The sequence below is a fragment of the Spinacia oleracea genome, chromosome 4 (assembly GCF_020520425.1).
Source record: "Spinacia oleracea cultivar Varoflay chromosome 4, BTI_SOV_V1, whole genome shotgun sequence".
In the NCBI taxonomy this organism is placed as follows: Eukaryota; Viridiplantae; Streptophyta; class Magnoliopsida; order Caryophyllales; family Amaranthaceae; genus Spinacia; species Spinacia oleracea.
Window position 1 is genome coordinate 40,495,237 of NC_079490.1, and position 22,313 is coordinate 40,517,549.

The following is a 22,313-nucleotide window of genomic DNA, read 5'->3' on the forward strand; positions in this document are numbered from 1 at the left end:
TGTACGACATACCAAAATAAATTCGTTCTAAAATAGGATTATTTAAAAAATACACAAAACCCAAGTAAGTTCGGTAAATCACATTATTGACGGGCTTATTATAAAAACACAACTATTCAATCATGAAAAACAGTCCATCTTCCTCCAAATAGTAGAGAGAGAAAACGCAACCCAACAAACACAAATTTTAGAGAGAGAAACCACATAAAAAGATCAAACAAAACTAATTTCTATGCCATCGAAGATAGATCAATTGGATTCTAAGGGAAACTTCGTAATCAACGACCACAGCTTACAATTATTTGCAGAATTGAAAAATCCTTATGAGCTTATTTGATAAACTTCGTTGCTCTCCTCCTAATATTCATAATTGCCGCCTTATTGCTGGCATTCTTCTTTTTCTTTTGTTTCATTCTTCTCAATTGATTTCCAATTTCTTGCTTCCTATAAAACCCTAATCCAGATTAATCTTAGCATAGTTTTCATTTTATTTGATTTCATTTCATTAGATCAATCTCCCCCTTTTTTTTTGTTGATTTTGATTCGTCGAATTTCGTCTAATGGAGCATAATCAACCCGTCGATCACATTTTGAACGGTGCGTTTTTCTGTCTTTATGATTATTTTGTTTGAATTTTGAAGGAATTTTTGTTTTTGCGTTTGATTATGATTTTTTTATTGATTATTTTAGTTTAGATCAAATCTTGATTTTGCATTGTTGGTGGTAATTTTGACTAGTGAATTTACTAAATTCGTTAATGTTTTCGATTTAGGGGCCAAATATTATGGTTCTGTTGAACAAATCGCAACACATGAACACTTGGATATAAAGATGATGTGTGTGTTGTTTAAGAAGCTGGCATTGGAGTGTTATACAGATTACTTCTGTTTTTTGTTTACTTAAATATTGAAAATTTTACACCAATACACTATTGATATAGTTAGCTTCAAAAAAAATAAAAATAATAACATTATTGATATAAGTATGGTGGGTTGGGTTGTTGACCCTTTTGGAATTGGAGGGTAGGTGGGTTGGAGAGAAGGGGGTTGTTTTAACATAAGCTAAGAGGAAATTTTGTGAGTTAAATGATTTATCAGTTAAGTTAAGAGGAATTTGTTTAACAATTTTGTTATCCTTATCGTTCAATGATAAGAAGAGTAGTATGGAATCGGTTTGTTGAATTGTTTGATAAGATATGCCGAAACCGGAAAGTATGGGCTGTGTCCTGGATTATGTATGAATTGCATAGAATCTAGGAGTGGTAGGTTTATGGATATCGTGACTAATAATTTTCTAAATGGAAAAACTGAAACTTGAGTTGAGAATTTGAAATACATGTTGTATTATTGGTTTGTAAAGAAAAGGTTTGTGTGGATTGCTTTGTGATTGAGGGTCACTGGTTTTTGCTTATTATCAAGTCACTCTGGAACTACAGCAGAAGTGCTTCGTTATTTTATTATTCCTCATCTTGCTTGATTTCTGGTAGTATTTTGCGAAAATTTCTTCACATTCAAAGACTTCTTTACTGGTGATCACCTGCAGCTTCCAGTGATGGATGCATTGAGAGGCGAATTTGTGCAACTCCTTCTGTCATTGTCATTGGTGGTGGTATTTCTGGAGTTGCTGCTGCCCGTTTTCTCGCTAATGCGTCATTCAAGGTAACTTGTTCCGTAACTGGTGTTCTCCTTGCGTTTAGTCTTCCATGCGCTTACTCATGGTGTCCTCCTTGCTTTTAGTCTTCCATGCGCTTACTCATAGTGTCCTTCAGTCCTTCTGTTGCTTACATTGTTCCCTGATATTTTTTGTTCAGGTGATTTTGTTGGAATCACGTGATAGGCTTGGTGGCCGAATTCATACTGATTACTCGTTTGGCTGTCCAGTTGACATGGGGGCCTCATGGTTAGTTCCTTATCTACTCTACTATTCTTTTTGCAGCTTAATTTAGAAATGACAGATAGAACCTATGGGATTTATTGAACACGTAGAATTAAATTCTCCCCACTCATAGACCTCATGGATTTCACCATTTACACCCATGATAAAATTACTGGACCTGCAGCATTTAAGTAATACTGACATTCATCACAAGCTTACATCTCACAACAATTTTCTGGTATAAGGGATAGATTTCTGGTTAAAATATCCTAACATGTGGTTGCTGTACCTGGCTATACCTATAAGCTCCAAAAATTTGAGCAGCAGACATAATAAGTTCTTGTGTGTATGGTCAATCATTCATCATTATCATTACCCCATTGCCTCAAAGAGGCTCGCACAAGAAGCGGGGTAGTTGGGGTCGGACGTACGCAACCTTAATTGCAGAGAGGTTGTTTCCAACTGACCCAAAAGCGATAACGGGACGACCATCTTCTACTTAATGGAAAGGAAGCGAAGAGGTATTAAGAGCCATTTTGATTTAGTTCATTACATACCACAGCCAAAAGAACAAATCTTTGGCTCCATCGAAAATGGACAGATGTGTGTATGGTCAATCTTTGACTACATTTTGTTTGACAGTTTTTGCTGTCTTCCAAATAGGCTTATGTTTGTTCTTGCTTCGTATTTTCTTTTGGGATGATTCTGTAGATGTACAGTTAGGGAAAAGTTTGAACTTCCAACAGACAAGTACCTCTGAGTTAGTGTATGACAACTGATTTTTTAAAATTTTCTTACAGGCTACACGGTGTCTGCAATGAAAATCCATTGTCTCCGTTGATACGTTCTTTAGGGCTTAAATTATATCGTACCAGTGGTGACGACTCTGTGATCTATGACCATGACTTAGACAGGTACATTTTCATGTGCCGTCAAAATGGCATTTTTCTTTGACATGGTGCTGCTATACGTTCGGCAGTGGTTTGTTCCATATGCTACAACCATTGAGAATACTGCTGCAAGCATTTATTTGATCCTTGAATTTTATTACATTTTCTCGTCTATTCTCCATTTCTACCTGTCAAAATTTCCTGAGGATGTGAACTTCGCTTTTCAGCTGTAGCCTCTTCACTAAAGATGGGCAACAGATTCCGCAGCATTTGGTCATTGAAGTTGGCGAAATATTTAAAAGTATCCTCAAGGAGGTTAGTTTCACGGTGGTTAAATTCAATTTTTTTTTCATTCTTTTCTCTTTATTTCTTTTTTGTTTGCGAGACATTAATTAAATGTTGTACTTGCATCTCTAGACTGAGAAAATTAGGGATGCCCACAGTGATGACATGTCTGTTCTTCAAGCCATTTCAATTGTGCTGGATGCCCATCCACACTTGAGGTATTAAAAGAAGAAACTAATTAAAATGGGCAAAACCCTACCATGTTATCATCTTGTTCACATATGCGTAATTTGCTTTTGCAGACAAAAAGGGCTAGCTCATGAAGTACTTCAGTGGTTCTTGTGTAGATTAGAAGCTTGGTTTGCTGCTGATGCAGATATGATATCCTTGAAAACTTGGGATCAGGTAATCTATTTTTCCGAAATGGGAGCATGTAGTCCTCTGTACAACTGCGAAGTAGGGGAAGAACCGAAGAACCATTCACTTTGTTATGTTGCATAGAAGTTTAAGTTTAATAACTTTGCATTTATTTGTACTACAGAGTAGTATTTTCTTCTCTTTTTCTTTTAATTTCTTTTACTAAATATTTTGTTGTAAAGAATAAATATACGGGACTAGCTCACTCAACTTGGGTCCACTCATCCCACTTTGATATGTTGATTAGTATCTAGCCTGTGTAGGACTATTAACTGCTTAGTTGTTGTTCTTGTATGGATGTTCACTTTTTGTCCTGTGTTATTACATGTTCGTCATGGGCAGGAACAAGTTCTTTCTGGTGGTCATGGACTAATGACGCAAGGTTACTACCCTTTAATAGATACGCTTTCCAAGGACATTGACATACGGTTGAATCACAGGTATCTTTTTTGTACATTTAATTTATCTTCAGGAGATTTTGATATGAAAAGCTGGATAGGCACTAAAGTAAATTGACTTGCCACTAGCACAAGTTTTCGTTGCGTTATCTTCATTCCTATTTCATAAATTTTATTATCAATGATGATTAGTTATAGTCTGCTCTTGGGCCTCTTGACAAATATGTAAGAGAAGAAATTTTTAAGCTTATCATTATGTGTTAGGGTGAAGCATTGACGACTTGTATCACTAATTGGAAAGGAATTTGGTTTCTGTAATGAGAGGTCTAATTATCGAAAATAGATCTATGGGAGTGCAGAAACCTTGAATAGAAAAAAGCTTCTTAGGAAATAGAATAATACAATTATCGGATGCAATTTACAGCTCCTTCGTTGTATTGGACTTGTTAACCTTTGGAAAAAGATAAGCTTTCTAAGGAAACATTATGTGTACGTCTTTTGAGCTGAGTACAGAATATGAACTGGAATGATTTTGTTTTTTGTTTCAATAGGGTTACAAATATTTCTAGTGGGCTGAATATGGTGAAGGTAACAATGGACGATAGCACTGAATTGATTGCCGATGCTGCAATCATTACAGTGCCTCTCGGTGTTCTGAAAGCCAACTTGATTAATTTTGAACCGAAGTTGCCAGATTGGAAGATGTCTGCAATATCAGATCTTGGGGTGGGAAATGAGAACAAAATTGCTTTGAGATTTTCGGAAGTTTTTTGGCCCGATGTTGAATTGTTAGGAATGGTCGCTCCGAATTCTTTCAGCTGTGGTTATTTTCTGAATCTGCACAAGGCGATTGGACGCCCTGTCCTTGTCTATATGATTGCGGGAAGGTGTGCTTACGATCTTGAGAAGCTTTCAGATGAGGCGGCAGTAGACTTTGTAATGTTACAGCTCAAGAAAATGTTTCCAAACGCCACTGAGCCAGTAAGTTAATGTTTTAGAATAAGCAGGATTTCATCTTCTTTCCAAATCTTTTCAACAATTGGAAAGATTTGGTTTTAAAGAAGAAAATTATTCCTAGTAAATGCTTTTAATTCCAGCTCATTGATAATTTCAGGTCCAGTATCTTGTTTCTCGTTGGGGAACAGACCCTAACTCTCTCGGTTGTTATTCATACGACTTAGTGGGAAAGCCTACAGATGTATATGACAGACTAAGAGCACCAGTTGGTAGCCTCTTCTTCGGTGGTGAAGCAGTTAGCACGGGTGATCACCAAGGTTCTGTGCACGGAGCTTACTCAGCAGGAATAATGGCTGCTGATAATTGTCAGAGCCATCTCTTAGAAAGACTTAGCAACATGGAAAAGTTCCACCTTATCCCTTGGACGGAACAAAGTCATGACGCTTCTATTCCTCTTCAAATTTCTAGGATGTAAACATTATGACAAACTTGACCCGGGGGGGATTTTGATGTTTTGTTGTTAAATTAACTTTGTTATATATGTTCAGCAAATTGTTGAACTTTGTATTTGCCTATCATCTTACCTGTGTGATATTTTAATGTTCGCAAATGTAACAGTTTTAATTGCACATCTGAAGAGTTTCTAGTTTCCACTACATTGTCATTGTATTCAACTGTTATGTTGAATGTAACAGTTTTAGTCACCCCAAATCACGCAAAAATTCACCTGATGCTATGGTTATTTTATGAGGTTTGGGGTGACAGTCTATTGTATTCCCAAGATGCCGATATGCAGGTCCAGTTGATTGAGTGAAAGTATTGTCTTCGATCCATGATAAGAGAGAGTTGCCAGACTGCCATGGAGTTGTAAATGAGGTTCTAGAGCTTGAAAATTCTTTCAACTGCTGGCGTCTATAATGTGCTGTTTTAATCAACGTTTTTGGTCAAAGGTCAAACATGGCCCGATTATGATATAATTTGGTCCGCTCGTCTGAGACATCTACATTCAAGCTTTTTTTTTTTTTTTTTTTTTTTTTTTTGTGTTAGGGTGAATTCAAGCCTAATTTTTGTTGGCAACAATATTTTGAGAGAAGATTTCCTGTGTTCGGTGATTTTTTTTTTTTCAAAATAAATTGCTTAGTACCTGTGGCTTACGTTGAGTTCATATCTCGTACTCAACCTCAAATTTTAGACTGCCACATCAGTTTTTCACTAATTTTTACTTACTTTTTCATTATTTAGACTTACAAAATTCTTCGTACTTTTACACATTATTCTTAGACTCACCTCATGTTTATGGAGAATGGCGAGAACATCAGATATGTATTACAAAATACTCCCTCCGTCCCATAATTATAGTCCCGTTTGACCAAAAACACGAATTTTAAGAAAACTGGAATATAGTACATGAAAAAATAGAATAAAGTATAAATGATGATTGAGTTGAATGGAAAAGTGCAATAAAGTACATTGGAAAGAGAATATAGTACATGGAAAAATGGAATATATTACATGCGTGGGGTTTTGAATGCATTTTTAATTAATATAGTACATGGGAAAGTGAGACCTTAATAGACAAAATTAGAAATAGGACTATAATTTTGGGACGCTCGATTTAGAAAACAGGACTATAAATTTTGGGCGAAGGGAGTACATCTCAGTCCACAAAACGACAAAATACAGAAAAAACAAGCAATAAAAACAAACGCCATTTTTTTTAAAACGTCATTTTTTTTTTTTAAAAAAAAGGCCATTTTTCACTTACAAACACCATTTTTCACCTAAAAAACAATTTGATTGTTGTGTTTTGCCCTTTAATGTTTTGTCCTTTAGTGCTTGTCTTTAGCCTATTTTGTCTTTTTGTTGGTTGAGATGTCTTTTGTAATACATAACTAATACTTCCTCCATTTTTTTATTATTGCACCATCTACATTGGGCACAAGAATTAAGAAATGTGGTAAAAGGTGAGAGAGTGACAAAAATACCCATGTGATTAAGTACAAGTTTTTAGGTAAAGAACAAGTGGGGTTTGGTCCCCACCACCCATATAAGGATAAAAATGTCATTTTATGTAAGTAAACTTACTAAAAAAGGAAATGGTGCAATTAATATGCAACTTCCGAAAAAGGAAAATGGTGCAATAATAAAAAAATGGAGGAAGTATTGGATTTTACTTCCTTCAAGTTCATGCACCCAAACTCCTAAAAAAAGATAATTAAGTAGTATAAAGTGGGATGATGTGGGATGATTTGATTTGATTGGAGAAGAAAGTGGAGTCTTAAATGAGACTTGAGTGAGTCTTGGATTTTCAAACCCGGCCACCTCCTGATTTGTTGTAGTCTTTTATCACATCATCACAAAAGTCGGGCTCCAAACTCCCTTCGAAACCCACCTCCGGACTAGGGATAAACTCACATTTAGGTGAATTTGATACACTAGTAGAATAAAGGGGATTCACCGCGCATTAAAAACCCTCATTTGCCTCATTTGTCATGGTGCGACAACATTGGGGGCAGCAAATGTGACATATCATTTTCCGCGCCAAAAAATTAGAAATTGCAGCGTTTTCACACAAAAATGAGGTAAATACAAATGTTTTTTGCAGTATTTTTTTTGTTATAAAATGTAGTAATTGTCATCGTTATGACGGGGAAGAACAATATAATTAATAATGAGTCATACGACATTACAATAGACCTGATCAAATGGCGGGCCGGGCTTGAGCGTAAAAAATCAGTCCGCTATGTCGGGGTCGGGCCGGACCGGGCCAAGATTCGGGCCAAAATTTTGTGCCCAAACCCGTTATTTTCGGGCCGGGCTTACCGGGCTTTTCGGTCCATTTTCGGGCCAGGCCAAATTTATAACTAAAAAGTGTATTTTTGTGTTTCCCAAACCCGCCCAAAAAAATAAAATTTTCGGGTCGGGTCGGGCCGGAAAATTCTGCCCACACCCGCAAAAATTTCGGGCGGGCCGGGCTCATCTTGATCAGGTCTACATTACAATGATAAAATAGATCCGCATACCACAGATGCAAAGAAAATACATAACTGTTACAATCAAAACAATTACTATTATGCATCTTAAAGCACAACTCGTACTCCACCGCTCCAGCTTGACGCAAGCAGTGATTTTTGATGTTTTCGCATCTTTCCAAGTAGAGCCCTTCACAATCTGCGCACGAATGGTTCCGATCGACGAGTTGATGATAAACCCTAAACCTGTATGAATCCAAATCTCATTCCCAATTATTGAAACCCTAAAAATAACATTCATCCATGGATGAGAATCAAGAACCTTGAAAAATCTAGGAAAAACCCAAATAAATTGGGAACAACCCAAGAAAAATTTGGGAACAAAATCAACGGAAAAGAAACAAAAAAAAAGACAAACATGAAGAGAAAACAATGAAAAAACAAGAAGAAGGGTCGAAAATAATCTAATTTCCAAAGAAATTAGACTATTTCAGGCCTAAACGACTAAGAAAAATGAAACCCCAGGAGATAAGAAAGATGGGAGAAAAAGGAGAGCGAGAGAGAGAGGAGCGGCAATGTTCGTCAACACTTAAAAAAATATAATAATTATAATAATAATTTAAAAATAGCCAATTCTGCCTTTTTGTAACCCAAACTAAGTACTACAAATTTTGGCAAAGTTTCCTTTATATTTGGAGACAACCTGTAGACACCTAATTCGTATCTCCCTTAATGGGATGATGACGTAAACAATATCCTTGCTAGGTGGTTGGTACAACTACATGCGGAAGTCCCAATCACTAAGATATATTCCAAAATCCAAAATCCAAAGTCCAATTCCCGAGCCCGTTCCCATTCTGGAATCGGTACTAAATTCAATTTCCAAATATCAAATTCAAAATCCAAACAAAATCTCACCCAATGGACCTCTCCATTGGTTTTACAAGGTCATTTGCAGTCGAAATGCCATTAAGCAATTCAAAATCGGGCGCCGACCCCTAAAACCGAGCATGTCACGTCTCATCCCGTAAAATCGAGTCCAAAATACAAAACCCGAGTACAAAAAAAAGGAGTGTTTTTAGTCGCAAAATGCCTTAACCTCCATGCAAAGCTACGCTCCAAATTCGTACTTGTTCGTACAAAGGTACAAAGCCACAAAACAAAGCAAAAGGACGGTGTCATCGTCCTTGTTTGGCGGGACCTGAGACACGTCACCAGCGCCAGGCGCTGGTCTTGCGCTGGGCGCTGACGTGTCTTGGAGTTTAGCCGGATAATCTTCTATTTAAAACCCCATTCACCCCAAATGGAGGGGAACAATACAATACAACGTCGTAATTTTGGTTTTTCCTCTCAAATTCCAATACAAAATTCAAGCTTCAAACTTTCAATTCTCACTATAATTTTCTAAAATATCAAAGCAATTGGGAGTACAAATCGGAAAACTAACCTAATCCTAATATAGGTAAATCCGAATCCCTAATCAAATTATCATGATATTCTCTACTTTTCTACCTTTCTACCTAAATTCAATATTCAATTCATATGATGTTTTCATTTGAGTGCACACTCATGATAAACTAGGAAAAGTGTTCAAATGTGCAATCTTTGGGAGGATTTCACTCTTGAAACTCATCCCAAATGATTTTCTAAGCACATTTTCAATATCAATATGCAAGATTGAAGCTTTATTTTCGAAAACGATTAGTGAAATGAAGAACTTTCATACTTGAAAGGTTTCCCTTTTACAACAATCATCATACAATTTTACAAAATACAAATCTTTTCAAAGTTCAAGGATGTTTGGGAAAGTGAAAACCCTTTTGTTCTTTTGTTCAAGGGGATTGTTCTTTGTTCAAGGGAATTGTTCTTTTTTTTCTCGGGATTTAATAAAAACGCGTGTTTTGTGTTTAATGTTGGTCGTTTTGATCCCGGTGCACCTAGAGCTACGTGCACACGCCTGCACCATCAAAATTGCGGAGTTGTATATGCTAGTAATTGATTAATTAAGATATCCACATAGCACCTAAATAATTATCTACATGGCACTCGATTTTTTTAATTCAAAATAAATTAGAAATCTTATTTTTCATTGGTCGAAACCATAATCCTATGTGACGTTCTAATAATTCAGCAAATATGCCTCTTTTATCTATTACTCCCTCCATTCCTAAATGATCTTCCTATTTGGAGTTTGGGGTGGAAAATAAGAAAATGGAATCTTGTAATGATTGAGTGTAAGAATAATGATTGGGTGTAAATGAAGGAAAGTAATAAAGAAATGAAGGAGAGAGAAGATATTTTGTTTAAAGTAATAAAAAATCATAAAAGTGGGGTTGTGTGGGTGAATGGGGAAATGTGAATGAATTAAATAAGGAATGATGGGGAAATTTATGGTAAAAAGTCATGTCCAAAAATAAAAACAGGAAGATCATTTAGGAACGACATTTATAGAAACAGGAAGATAAAAAAGGAATGGAGGGAGTACTATATACTAAAAGAAACACCAGAAATGACACGTGTCAATTCCTGGTGCGATTTTTCCCCGCCAAAAACCCTTTCCTAAAAAATATATTTTATTTATTCTATTTTTATTTTCACTCCTTTTGAATAAATGTTTATAAATAGAAAAAATTATTGGATTATTAAATATGGCATTATTAGACAATTTTGGTAATGATGACATAACGTACTCCATAATATTATTTTCATCATTTAATTCATAGTTGTAATATGTCAGGAAATAATAACACATAATATCACTTACTAACACCTACTGAATTCGAGCCAAGGATATTGACGACATAACGTACTCCATAATATTCAATTTATCAATACCCATAAAATACTAATGTACTCGATATTGACGAAATAACGTACTTGAAATACATAGAAAAATAAAAAACCAATAATACTATATAAAATTAATCGTTCATACGTACCTAATAAATATTATTATCAAAGGTCGAATGCTCTCGTTCATTGATATGTTCATCATATTTATAAAGAAATTTGTCCTATTTCTAATATGCATAGGAAACATTATATCTATATAACTCTAACTCTAGAATCCTAATACATACAAACCAAGACAATAATATTTGTAGTATCAAATAATACAAGGAGTAAAATTATATCTTGGTCAGCTATATAATTATATATTGCGTGTGATTATACGTTGAGATAGATTATTAAGAATATTAAATAAACTAGTACACTTAGAAGTGCATAAGATGTAGGACTAGTTAATAATTCCTTATTAGAGTAGTTGTAGGAGGCAACTACTTATAATATACGAAAATAGGGTATCCTTAAAAGTTAAAACAAATATGTAAGTAAGGGGTATGTAATATAATAGAGTATCCTTCAAGAAAACAAAAATATAATAGAGTAAACTAATTATCTAAACAAAAGGTAAAGTAATTAGGGGATGCCAAGCCCAAACAATGCCGTGTGTTAGCATCAGCATATTCCGTATCTAATCCACACTATTCCACTTTTTATTTAATATTTTTTATTTTACTAATTAGGGATATAATGGTAATTTTTAATTTCTGCACAAAGTAAATATTTTCTGCATTTAAAAGCTATGTAGATTTAAGGGATAAATATTTCAGTTAAAAAAAATGATCAATTAATAATTTTCAATATAACCGTGCATGTACGGGACCTAATCTAGTATATTAGATATATTAGATTTGACACGGCCAAAAATAGCATATTTTGCCCAGTAAAAAGACTAAAAACCAACGACCTAAACTTTGGCCCGGAACAGCCCAGCCCGACATGGCCCGTAATTTGATCATGTGTTGGCCCGTTCAGGACGAAGGGAGTATGTGGAGAAGCCGTGTTTTGTAGAAAGACTTGTACTCCTAAAAACTACAGAATACTGTAGCAAGCAGCAACCATAAGTTGGGTCAGAATTTAAGAAGGAAAACGTGTCGATCAAAATTACTCCGCAGAAACTTCCGACTCTCAACAACCCAACATCAAAAGTCATCCTCTTCCTCGCAAAAATCCCCAATCTCTCTCCTCTCTCTTTCTGAAATCGCATAATCACTGTCTATCAATTTCCTCTCTTTTTCTTTGATCTCATCAGTTTTCTGCTATGGCGACAATCGGACACAACAATCTCAATGCAAAATTGGTATGCTTCTCTTCCCTAATTGCTCTTTTTTACAGCTTTCCTTGCAATTCTAGGTTTTTGATACTCCGATCCTTAAAATTCAGTTCCTTTCCTTCGTTGTTAATGATTCTTACATCGGTTACCACTTCGAATTCGCGATTTTTAGGTACTTCTCGGTGACATGGGAGCTGGAAAATCCAGCGTTGTTCTTCGGTTTGTCAAAGGTCAATTTCTCGAATTCCAGGTAAAATCAAGGGTTTCTCTTTTAAACTTGTGATTTCCAATTAGAAATCTTAATTTTTGATTTCCTTAATTGCTTTTAATTTGTGTTGCAGGAATCGACGATCGGAGCCGCGTTTTTCTCGCAGACATTAGCAGTAAATGACGCCACAGTGAAGTTTGAGATATGGGATACTGCAGGTCAAGAAAGGTACCACAGTTTGGCTCCTATGTATTACAGAGGTGCTGCCGCCGCGATCATCGTATACGACATTACTACACAGGTACAATTTTATCTCCCTTTTACTTGTATGAACTACTCCTGTTTTGTTTGATATTTTAGTTTAGTATGTTAAGTGAAGTGAGCATTAAATCATTAATGTAGACTGGATTCGATCCTAGGCTTTGGGTTCCATTTTCTACGAAAAATAACCAATTAAGCTAGTTGGCATACACACATTTGGACTTTGAAGTGAAAGAGGGAAATGATCCTATGTGAATTTCATGCTGCATGTGAGGTATACAATTTTTGGGGTTCAGTATAGACTATATCAGTCTGAGAGGAGAGTAACTTGGTCTATGATACTGGTTAAGGTATGGAAGCATATATGGTATAATCATGCTTAACTATTTTTCCCCGTGTTTTGCATGAAACGATGTTAAATAAATGAATATAAATTTGAATGTATGCACTATATCTGGTTTGTATAGTGGTATCTAAGAACAGTCAATGCGAATTTGTTCGGTTATATCTTCTTACTTTCTTAGCGCTTCCATGTCTCTCTTTGGGTATGAGGAAGGCTGCTTTGTTTGCTATGAACAGCCACTGTGGTGATTATTTGTGGTATAGGAAAATGAACATTGCATTTGATAACCTTAATTTCTTGTTTAAATGTCCCAAGTAATTTGTATAATAAAAAACTAAGTTTTATCTATCACTCTATCAGTTTCTTTTATGTTTTTCTGTGAGAAGGTTGTGCTGTTTGGAATTTTCTGTATATAGTAGTATATGTAATTCATATCGTTTCTTTCTAAGTTCTCCTCGTGGATTGTCGCATTTATTGAGTTTCTGATTGCCAAAATTCTTTCAGGAGTCCTTTTCTCGTGCTAAGAAGTGGGTACAGGAACTTCAGAAGCAAGGTATGTGCAGCCTGGTTACGTTTCTTGTTTAATTTATCGTTTTGTTTTGAGAGCACTAGTAACATCTTATTTAATGCTTTAAATGTTTTCTGTATATCAGGACTCCTAATTGTTGTGGTCTACTGATGGTTTATTATGCAGGGAATCCAAACATGGTAATGGCACTCGCAGGGAACAAAGCTGATTTGGAAGAGAAAAGGGTTGTTTTAGCTGAAGTAAGTGTGGTACCTGTTACTTATTAGTGTGGTTTATTATTATCCATCTCTTTTCAAAGTATTGGTGAATGTTCCTTCTCAGTTTCTTTATTACCCCTAATTTTTTTATGTCGACGCCTCTGTTTTTTTTTGGGGGAAATTGATCTCCATTAGTCTTGATTGGTTACGAGTAAGCCTGGGCGTGTTGAATCTCCTTGTGAAATTAACTGGAAATCAGACCTGAACATGTTTACTGTAGTTATTGAATTCACTCATAACCCCCTCGCTTCTGGTGACCTTATTCGTGTAACATGGATTTTTACTTGTTGCTGTCTGTTAAGTTGGCTGTTGATTAGTTGTCAATACTCAATAACATAATGCCTAAAAACAATTAATGTTATTGAGTATTGACATTTGACCTAGTCATCCCATTTAGTTCTTTTGAAATTCTACTTTCGTTGGAAAAATATTGTTCCTGTATGCCTGTATGGTTGAGGACTCCAATGCGTGGGTTATTCCGCTCCTTACTGTTTTTGGTACACACTTGTTTGAGGAAGAATTTGTTTCTCATAGTTGTAAAATATACTCTACACGTGGATAATTTTGTTCAGGGATAACTATAATTTTGTTCAGGGATAACTATCTCTCTGCATTCATGTGTCAGACTGTTTATTTCACCTCAAGTACATGTGTTAGTTACTTGACGCCCCGACTTGGATATGGACATTTGACATTTGTGTTGGTCTGAAGCGTTTTGATTTGTTTAATAAAATGTCAAGTTTGACATGGTGGTGGACATGATTTGTGGAATTTGGGCATCATTAATCTGCATTGACTAGAGTAATTTTGTTAAAATAGTAACAGTTTAAACGTACATTTATTCATTTTGTAGGAGGCACGTACGTACGCTGAAGAAAATGGTCTTTTCTTCATGGAAACATCGGCGAAAACAGCAAAGAATGTGAATGAGATATTTTATGAAATAGGTGCGTGACAGATATTCTGTACCTATGAATCTTTTCTTTATGATTGCGGTTTTGACATGTACATGCAGCTTTGTCAAAGTGGAATTGACAGGTTGGATATTAATTGTTAGCTTTACTGTTGGGATAAAGCTTGGCAAGAATCATGATAGATGGCTCTTTATGCTACATAATGATTTGTTGCATAGTTGTGCATGACATAATTTTATTTTGTAAGGAGACTGTATTATTGGTTTACTTTTCTGAAAAACATTATGTTTGCATCTTACATGATTTGTTTTTGCGTTGAGCTACACTTTTGGCAAGGAAGACCGTATTTGTTCAAGTGATAATCAATCACTTTGCAGTGTAATTTTTTTTGAAATTATAGGAACAAAATTTAAAGAAAAGGTCATGCACCCCACCTTAGGTACTGCTTTTCTTGGTTGAACATCATAAGCTACCTGGACCTGCATAGTTCTAGCCATCAGTCTCTTGTTAGGATTGTTTGCCTTCTACGTCTGCTTTCACTTTACTTCTGCAGAAGCTTAAGCATATTTTAATTTCCTTCTGTCAGTTCAAACTTAAGAGTTTGGAAATCCATGTCTTGTAACCATATATTTTGCCTTCAGTTATCTTGTGTTCTTCATCTCCAGTTTCGGCATTGCTACTAGTGGCTCTTGTACCTTATAATCTTTTTATTGAACTAGTAAAGTTCAGAAAGAAACAATTGTCACTAACTTTGCTGTCCTCATTTGTGGCAATGTCTTTTCTAGTGGTTTTCTTGAAGTTGTTTCTTGCTGCCCTAGGGCATTTAATGCCAATTATTTCTGTCTTTTCTGACATAATTTGCACCTGTAAAATAGCCAAAAAATTACCGAGGGCTCAAGCGCCACAGAATCCAGCTGGAATGGTTCTTGTCGATCGGCAGGGAGATGCGGCCAGAGCTTCATCATGCTGTTCTTAAGTATTCTGCATCGAGCTTTGCATCAAGTACGTTGGTGACATGGTGAAATATTCTATTCCAGCTGATGACTAGGAATTGCTTTCTAAATTCTGAGATGTGTATACTAATTTGTATGCTAACATTTCTGGTGGAGATGCGTGTGCTGTTTGATATTTACTTTCTAGTTTTCAACATTCTTTCCTCGTGGGATGTCCGTACACTATTTCTGTGTCTATAGCTGTAAATAAAGTAAGGGTTTTCTTTTAGCAGGAATAGGTGTTTCAGAATAGGAGAGATGCCAAGAACTCCGGGGCTGCTTTAAGCGGGCAACATGTGTGCGTAGCCGTAGCTGTTGTTTCTTCAGTGTCGTATAATCTGTACATTTGGTGCGACTTAGTCCTACTGAATCTTTTTTTTATATATTGTCACGCATGAATTTCATCATTCCTGTTTTTGTATGAAGATTAATGGCTTGTTAGCGGAACAAGAGTTCATCGATTCATAATTGTGGATAGCCAGAAGCTTAAGTGTATACATCTCTTCCCAGTTGCACACACTTTGGGGGTTCTTTTTGTTTTTTTTTTTTTTTAAATTTTTATGTCCCAGTTACCGGAACCAATGCCTTCATTTCCATACACTTTTGATATTAGAGCTGATTGTCCATTAGTTGTCATATTTAATTGAGTTTGTAATTTTAATTTGTCATATTGGGTGATGCAAATTGACCAACTTGATACCCATTTCAAGATTGAAAATAGAATTAAGTCCAAAGGATCGAACATGTTGGTTATGAACCACAACAAATCTAATCTCAAGGCCTACTTAAAGTCATACACATTATTAATTACTTACGACCTTGAGATTGTGACTACACAAACAAAGCACTTTAAGAAACATAACCTGAGGTTCAATAGAAACTTTAACTCGGTGTAAACTCTAGAACTATAAGCGTGACATAGTGATTAATTGATCTGTTTGATGCTCCTTTTTCGTGGTTGATTCGTTGATACACTTTTTTGCAAAATCCCTCAATATGTCCTTTTGTGGTTTTCCGGTGGCTGTCTTAGGTATCTCTGCTACAAATATCACCTTCTTAGGTACCATATAATGTGGAAGGTTACTCTTACAATGTCCCATGATCTCTTGTCCCGTCCAGTTTTCATTTTTGACCCTTTTCACTACAAACGCGCAAGGAGTTTCTCCCCAACGCGGATGGGGGATTGCCACGACCGCTACATCCAACACCTTTGGATGACGGAATATCACAGTTTCCACCTCCAAACTACTAATATTCTCCCCACCGGATATAATCACATCTTTCAACCTATCTTTAATTTCTACATACCCATCTTGATGGATAACACCTACATCGCCCGTATGGAACCATCCATCCTTAAAAGCCTCCGATGTTCCTTTCTCATTCTTTAAGTATCCTTTCATTATACCACTACCACGAAGTACAATTTCCCCCTTTGTTTCCCCATCACGAGGCACACTTGTTTGTGTTTTTATATCTTTGACATCAACATCCACCATGCTTAATACGCTGACCCCTTGACGTGCCTTTAGTCGGGCTTGTTCCTCGTGTGGTAAAGGGTCCCACTTGGTTTGCCACTCGCATACTAAGGCGGGTCCCGTGGCCTCAGTAAGCCCATAAGCATGTACTACGTGAAACCCTAGCTGCCCCATCTCTTGCAGTAACGCTGCAGGAGGTGGGGCACCACCTGTTAAGATTTGAACCCGAGACTTAATCTGAACTCGCTCTTCAGGCTTTGCCTCACGAATGATGTTGAACACAACGGGTGCGCAACACATGTGTGTAACCCCATGTAGGGCAATGCTCCGATAGATCTCGGACGCAGTAGTCTTACGGATACACACATTAGTCCCACCTCGGGCCGCAATACCCCATGTGAATGTCCACCCATTGCAATGAAACATGGGTAATGACCACAAATAAACAGGTTCAGTTCCCATTTCCCACCCTAATAGCATACTCAAAGTGCTAAGGTATGCCCCACGATGACTATATACCACACCTTTAGGTGCAGATGTAGTACCAGAAGTGTAGTTAAGAGCAATTGGATCCCACTCATCAACCAAGTTTGGAGGCACAAAATTAGGATCCCCCATTAAAATCAATTGTTCATACTCCAAAAGACTGCTATGATGACGCTTAAGATTGTAGCTTAAGGGCATATCAACATCCACCAAAGGGAGGGAAGACTCTGTCACCAAATCGCGGTTGCTGCTCATAAGTAGTTGCTCATATTTGAGTTCACCTTGTTTGATACTACTACCATCATCATCTTTCATTGGAAAACCAATCTCAGTGATAAGGATGACAGATGGTATGGCTACTGATGGATTCGCTTCAGCTTTAAGAAGGCGCATAGCTTTACAAGCTAAAGAGATATACTCATAGTCAACAAACAGAATCTTGGCTTCAGAATGGGAGAGGATATTCTTGACAGTGTTGGCATCGAGCATAGTATTGATGGTGTTTAGTACCCCTCCTGCCATTGGTACTGCAAAGTGCATCTCGTATAATGCTGGTATGTTTGGTGCTAACACTGATACCTGAATTCAGTTTACAAAAATAACTCATTATTTTTCTACATTTTCATTGTGCAGTTGCATTTCATGGACCAACAAGAATTATTTGTAAAATGTGTGGACCATAATATATAATAAAATATTCTACATAATGAAAGGCTGAAAGGTCACGGTCAATCCAAAGAAAATATCAGACATGATTTTAAAGAAACACCAGTAGTTGGACTTGGGTTTTAGGCATGTACTATGTTTCATTAATTGTTTTGGGGACTTGATCATAATTAATTAAAAACTTGTACCAACAAGTAGAGGGAGAAAGAATGGTGAAAATGAAACTGACCACATCATTCTTGGCAATACCAAGAGAGTTAAGGGAAGAGGCGAGGCGACGACAACGAACATAAGTGTCTCTCCAAGTGAAGCGGGCTTGACCATAGATAATGGAAGTCCGGTCTGCATAACACATAGAAGCTCTTTTCAACATGGTTATTGGTGTAAGAGCTGCATAGTTCGCCTCACACTTGTTTAACTTCTCCATTTACTAAATATGCACTACGTACGTATATAATATATATTAATTAACTAGTAATGTGCCAACAACAAATAATTAAACAAGGAAGGAAGTTTAAGTATATAAGTATGTAGTATGAGAGAACGAAACAAATTTAAATTAAGATTGATCTTTTCTTTGGACATGCATAATGGAACAAGTATGTGGTCGAGTTTATATAAGGAGTTTTTAGTGGGAACGATGTTATAATGTGGGCCCTTTGAAAGACCCATATTTAGTCATTGTCTAGTGACTAACATAACAAGTAATAAAATGTTTCAACTTCTCTGAAATTATGTGGAAACTGGATGTGAAATTGCCAAGATAGTTTCACCACATTTTAGTCATTTTTTGTGGACGTACTGCTCCAATTATTCTACTCATTGGAACATTTATGCGTTTAAAAGTATGCTACCCATCTCGGTGAAACATTAATTTTTTCACTTACTTTATTACCTTGAAAAAAGTCATCCATTACTACCTAAAATATCTTCTTATGATTGTTACTGTTACCTAATTTAACATTCCAGCTAAATTGAGCGGAACATGAGATAGGTAGCAATAAGGTTGTAGGTAATCCACAAAAAAAATAATCCATGTAAAAGTGTAGATTTGTATAAAACACCCTAAGGGTTGGTAACCTTTTCAATATTGATTTTTGATTGGTTATAAATGCATTGAAACTTTACATACAATACTTTCTCTCTCCAATTAATTATGGCTATATATTATTTTATGTTATATGTATCTTAGGGGTTGCCAACCCTTAGAGTCAACCAAACATTTTCCCAATTTTACTATAAGTATATTTGTTTATTGGAACTTGGAAGAGAAAATAATAACGGAATAACAAATGTGTGAAAAATATGTGAAAATTCTTATACGTAGTTATAATTGATTCATTAAATTGTCCATACCTTTTCTCTCAAAATCAATGGAAAACAATGAAAATCTAAGTTCTCTTATTAATTTCAATAATTTCCCTCATAACTAACTAAACAATAAACAAAAAGGCTTTCGGTGTACAATAAATTTATCGTACAACTGAGTAACTTTTACCTATTTTTTGATAAATTTATCATGTTTTGATTAAATTTTTATATTATGAAGTACTCCCTCCGTCTCTTTTTGTTTTTTACGTTTGGTATTTTGCACGCGTTTTAACGACTAATTAATGTGCATTGAGATTCTTCCAAGTTTTTCATGTAAACGAGAAAAATTACGTTTATTTATAATGTTTTCACTCTTATCAAAATTCTGATATTGGGAAAATGAGAAAAAGTTAATGTCTTTATGGAAAAGTGTGATGGATTAAATGACTCAATTGATTTAATTGGTTAATATAATAAATGGGCACAAATTTTGATAGAATATTAAATCATTTATGTGATAATATAAAAAGAAATGTAAAGAACATTTTGAAATTCCCAAAAAGAAAACGTAAAAAACAAAAAGAGACGGAGGGAGTACTTTTTTATAGATAACTTTTAAGTATGTTTAGTTAAATTTACATCCGTCTTACAATAATTATTGCACACCAAACTTTAATAGTTTGTAAAGTATTAATTAAAATAGGTTTACTCATTTGGCGAGATAAAAATAACATTCCCGAGTTCAACCGGATGCATGTAAACATTTTTAGTACAAAGTAATCTGCAATACATATAGTAATGTAAAAATGGAGACGTTATTCACTTATTCCTCTACAAGAAATGCACACACGTTAAACGTTTGTCAAAAAAAGAAAGAAATGCAAACACCAACACCCTTTCTTATTTCTTCCGACCACACACAAATGACAACAATCATATGGAAATTAATATGATGAGTCATCTATCACAATTTAGAGATAGTAAGGCTTCTAAACTAAGGACACGTACATTTATAAACGACAAGTTTTTCAATGCATACAACTAGATCTGGTTATTAGATAGGCAAAAGTTTTTGTGTAAGATTGTCTAACGGTTAGACTATTTTTTGGTACTAACTAAAGTAGTGTAAAACATAACTAAATTAATAAAATCATAACTAATTGAATAAGAAAATAGTTAAGGTATAAAGACAAATAGTAAATTTATGAGTCGAATAGTTATTATTATTTAGCAAACTTATTGTTAAAAAATACGGTTTTTTCATGAAATACCCCCGAGGTTTACAAAAACGCACCAAATACCCTCGCGTGTTTCGATTCACATAATATACCCCTATTTATCCGTACTGTTCATGAGATGCACCTAACAGTTAACGGCGTTAGTCTACCGTTAGTGGAGTTTTACTATTTTGCCCTTAATTGTGTTATGACCCCCATTTACTTACCTTCCCTTTGACAAAAACTCAAAAAAAAAAATCTCATATTCTTCTATTTCTCTCTCTTCTCCCCTATTCTTCAAGCTTCAACCTACTCGAAACCCAGTAATTCTGGGTAGATCCTCCTGCTCTCTGGCCGCCGGCAGTGATCCGGTGTTACGCACTCACATTCGCTCTCTCAGTGTTCCTTCTCATCACTCCCTCCATTTCAATCTACGGTGATGAGGACGAATGGACGATTGCTATGATCTGCTTGGGTAATTAATATCTCTCCTTTTGTTTTTTTTGTTGTTAATTCTGTACAATTTTGTAGTTAGTGAGAATTATTTTCAGATTTTTGGTAAAAAATTTACTGATTTTTGGTAAAATTTTTTTAGGGTTTCTCAAAATGCGAACACTTCGGAAATTATGAAATGTTCATTCGTCGGATTACTTTCAAAATTCACATTCCTCAATTCACTTTCAAAATTCACTTTCAAAAGAGAAGAGAAGTCGGAAGTATCAGCGGTTAGGATGGAGATGTCGGGAGGTGGGGTCGGGTGGGTAGCCCAGATGAGAGATTGGGCGAGTTTTGTGGGGTTTCGACCGGCGATTGCAAGGGTTTTGAGAGGGGAAGAGGATGAGTTGAGGAATTTTAGGGATTCTTTGAGGACGTATTTACCTGTGAAGCCTGATGCGCCGAGTACGATGATGTCATAGGGTGGTGGTGGTGGTGGTGGAGGGTGGTGGATTTCCGCCATGGTTTGTGGTTGTTAGGGAGGAAAAGGGGAGGAATGTGAATTTTGAAAGTAATCCCACCAGGTGCACCTGGATTATGGCAAACTGAAATCAAGTGTTTGCCTCTCTTCCTTGGCAGCCTCAAGCTCTTCATGTGACATCAAGCTGATGCCTTGAATACGTTCTTCTAGCAACTGCTTCAATTTGTTATCTTCACTCATTGACTGTCCAGTGGTCTCATCAAGTTTTGCACGTGCTAGTTCCAACAAACCCTGTAAAGCAGCTTCTCGAACAGTTGCATCAAGTTCAGTTACTACAAAACCATCAGTTTAGTTTTCCCGTATAAGATAATGAAGTAAATTCATGAGTATGGTTGGCTTGCACTTGGGAAGAGAGTTCGTTCCTCAATGGTGGCTGCTGGATTTAGATGTAGTATTGCAGTGACTAATGCACTAGTCGATATGTATACCAACAGTATAATTCAATTCAATCAATTTCTTATTGGATTTGTTGTTTGAGCATTTCAATTTTCTTTGATTATTACTTCTATTTCTGTTTTAGGTTTAACTTTTAGGTTAATTAATTTGATTAATTAGGTGAACGATTTGTAGAAATCAAATTCTGCAGTTTAAAAGCAGTTTGGGTATTTGTTGCAACTTAGTTTCAAAATAGGCGTATATTGTGCAATAAGTTTATAAATAGGGGTATTATGTGAATTATAAACACGACTTAACGGAGGACTAACGGAAGGTTGGTTTAGGGGTATTTTGTGCAAACTTGGGAAAAAATAGGGGTATATTATGTG

General features: G+C 35.8%; 4 protein-coding genes across 6 annotated transcripts; 3 read left to right on the plus strand and 1 right to left on the minus strand.

Annotated features, from left to right (window-relative positions):
• Positions 1-119: 119 nt before the first annotated feature.
• On the plus strand, positions 120-5,478 carry LOC110798217 (polyamine oxidase 5). The gene is made up of 10 exons (XM_022003386.2): positions 120-597; positions 1,543-1,658; positions 1,811-1,899; positions 2,676-2,789; positions 2,993-3,080; positions 3,183-3,268; positions 3,353-3,455; positions 3,810-3,907; positions 4,417-4,846; positions 4,980-5,478. Exons 1-10 carry the CDS (start codon positions 561-563, stop codon positions 5,295-5,297), a joined length of 1,479 nt encoding a protein of 492 aa, XP_021859078.1. The 5' UTR covers positions 120-560; the 3' UTR covers positions 5,298-5,478.
• A 6,227-nt stretch (positions 5,479-11,705) lies between these two features.
• LOC110798215 (ras-related protein RHN1) lies at positions 11,706-15,822 on the plus strand. Of its 3 annotated transcripts, none has more exons than XM_022003383.2 (8): positions 11,706-11,938; positions 12,084-12,161; positions 12,253-12,420; positions 13,228-13,276; positions 13,418-13,491; positions 14,363-14,456; positions 15,299-15,425; positions 15,646-15,822. In XM_022003383.2, exons 1-7 carry the CDS (start codon positions 11,900-11,902, stop codon positions 15,397-15,399), a joined length of 603 nt encoding a protein of 200 aa, XP_021859075.1. In that variant the 5' UTR covers positions 11,706-11,899; the 3' UTR covers positions 15,400-15,425; positions 15,646-15,822. The 3 variants fall into 3 exon arrangements, with proteins under 3 accessions (XP_021859075.1, XP_021859074.1, XP_021859073.1); XM_022003382.2 differs by having other exon boundaries at positions 11,707-11,938; positions 15,649-15,822; XM_022003381.2 differs by having other exon boundaries at positions 11,708-11,938; positions 15,299-15,822.
• Positions 15,823-16,082: 260 nt separating this feature from the next.
• On the minus strand, positions 16,083-18,634 carry LOC110798214 (trans-cinnamate:CoA ligase, peroxisomal). The gene is made up of 2 exons (XM_022003380.2): positions 18,275-18,634; positions 16,083-17,958 (listed from the first exon to the last, which is right to left on the minus strand). Exons 1-2 carry the CDS (start codon positions 18,470-18,472, stop codon positions 16,321-16,323), a joined length of 1,836 nt encoding a protein of 611 aa, XP_021859072.1. The 5' UTR covers positions 18,473-18,634; the 3' UTR covers positions 16,083-16,320.
• A 1,981-nt stretch (positions 18,635-20,615) lies between these two features.
• On the plus strand, positions 20,616-22,087 carry LOC110798223 (uncharacterized). Its single transcript, XM_056826571.1, has 2 exons — positions 20,616-21,048; positions 21,169-22,087. The coding sequence occupies exons 1-2, from the start codon at positions 21,023-21,025 to the stop codon at positions 21,488-21,490; spliced, it is 348 nt and encodes a 115-aa protein (XP_056682549.1). The 5' UTR covers positions 20,616-21,022; the 3' UTR covers positions 21,491-22,087.
• Positions 22,088-22,313: the final 226 nt, after the last annotated feature.

What these genes read in the sequence shown, in the direction of transcription:
- LOC110798217 (XM_022003386.2), top strand. Translation starts at nt 561, where the DNA reads ATGGAGCATAATCAACCCGTCGATCACATTTTGAACG. An exon ending in TCGCTAATGCGTCATTCAAG is followed by an intron (nt 1,659 to 1,810) that starts GTAACTTGTTCC and finishes TTTTTTGTTCAG; the next exon opens with GTGATTTTGTTGGAATCACG. An exon ending in TTAAAAGTATCCTCAAGGAG is followed by an intron (nt 3,081 to 3,182) that starts GTTAGTTTCACG and finishes TTGCATCTCTAG; the next exon opens with ACTGAGAAAATTAGGGATGC.
- LOC110798215 (XM_022003383.2), top strand. Translation starts at nt 11,900, where the DNA reads ATGGCGACAATCGGACACAACAATCTCAATGCAAAATTG. An exon ending in AAAGGGTTGTTTTAGCTGAA is followed by an intron (nt 13,492 to 14,362) that starts GTAAGTGTGGTA and finishes TTCATTTTGTAG; the next exon opens with GAGGCACGTACGTACGCTGA. An exon ending in TGAGATATTTTATGAAATAG is followed by an intron (nt 14,457 to 15,298) that starts GTGCGTGACAGA and finishes CCTGTAAAATAG; the next exon opens with CCAAAAAATTACCGAGGGCT.
- LOC110798214 (XM_022003380.2), bottom strand. Translation starts at nt 18,472, where the DNA reads ATGGAGAAGTTAAACAAGTGTGAGGCGAACTATGCAGCTCTTACACCA. An exon ending in GTATTGCCAAGAATGATGTG is followed by an intron (nt 17,959 to 18,274) that starts GTCAGTTTCATT and finishes AACTGAATTCAG; the next exon opens with GTATCAGTGTTAGCACCAAA.
- LOC110798223 (XM_056826571.1), top strand. Translation starts at nt 21,023, where the DNA reads ATGGACGATTGCTATGATCTGCTTGG. An exon ending in GATTGCTATGATCTGCTTGG is followed by an intron (nt 21,049 to 21,168) that starts GTAATTAATATC and finishes AAATTTTTTTAG; the next exon opens with GGTTTCTCAAAATGCGAACA.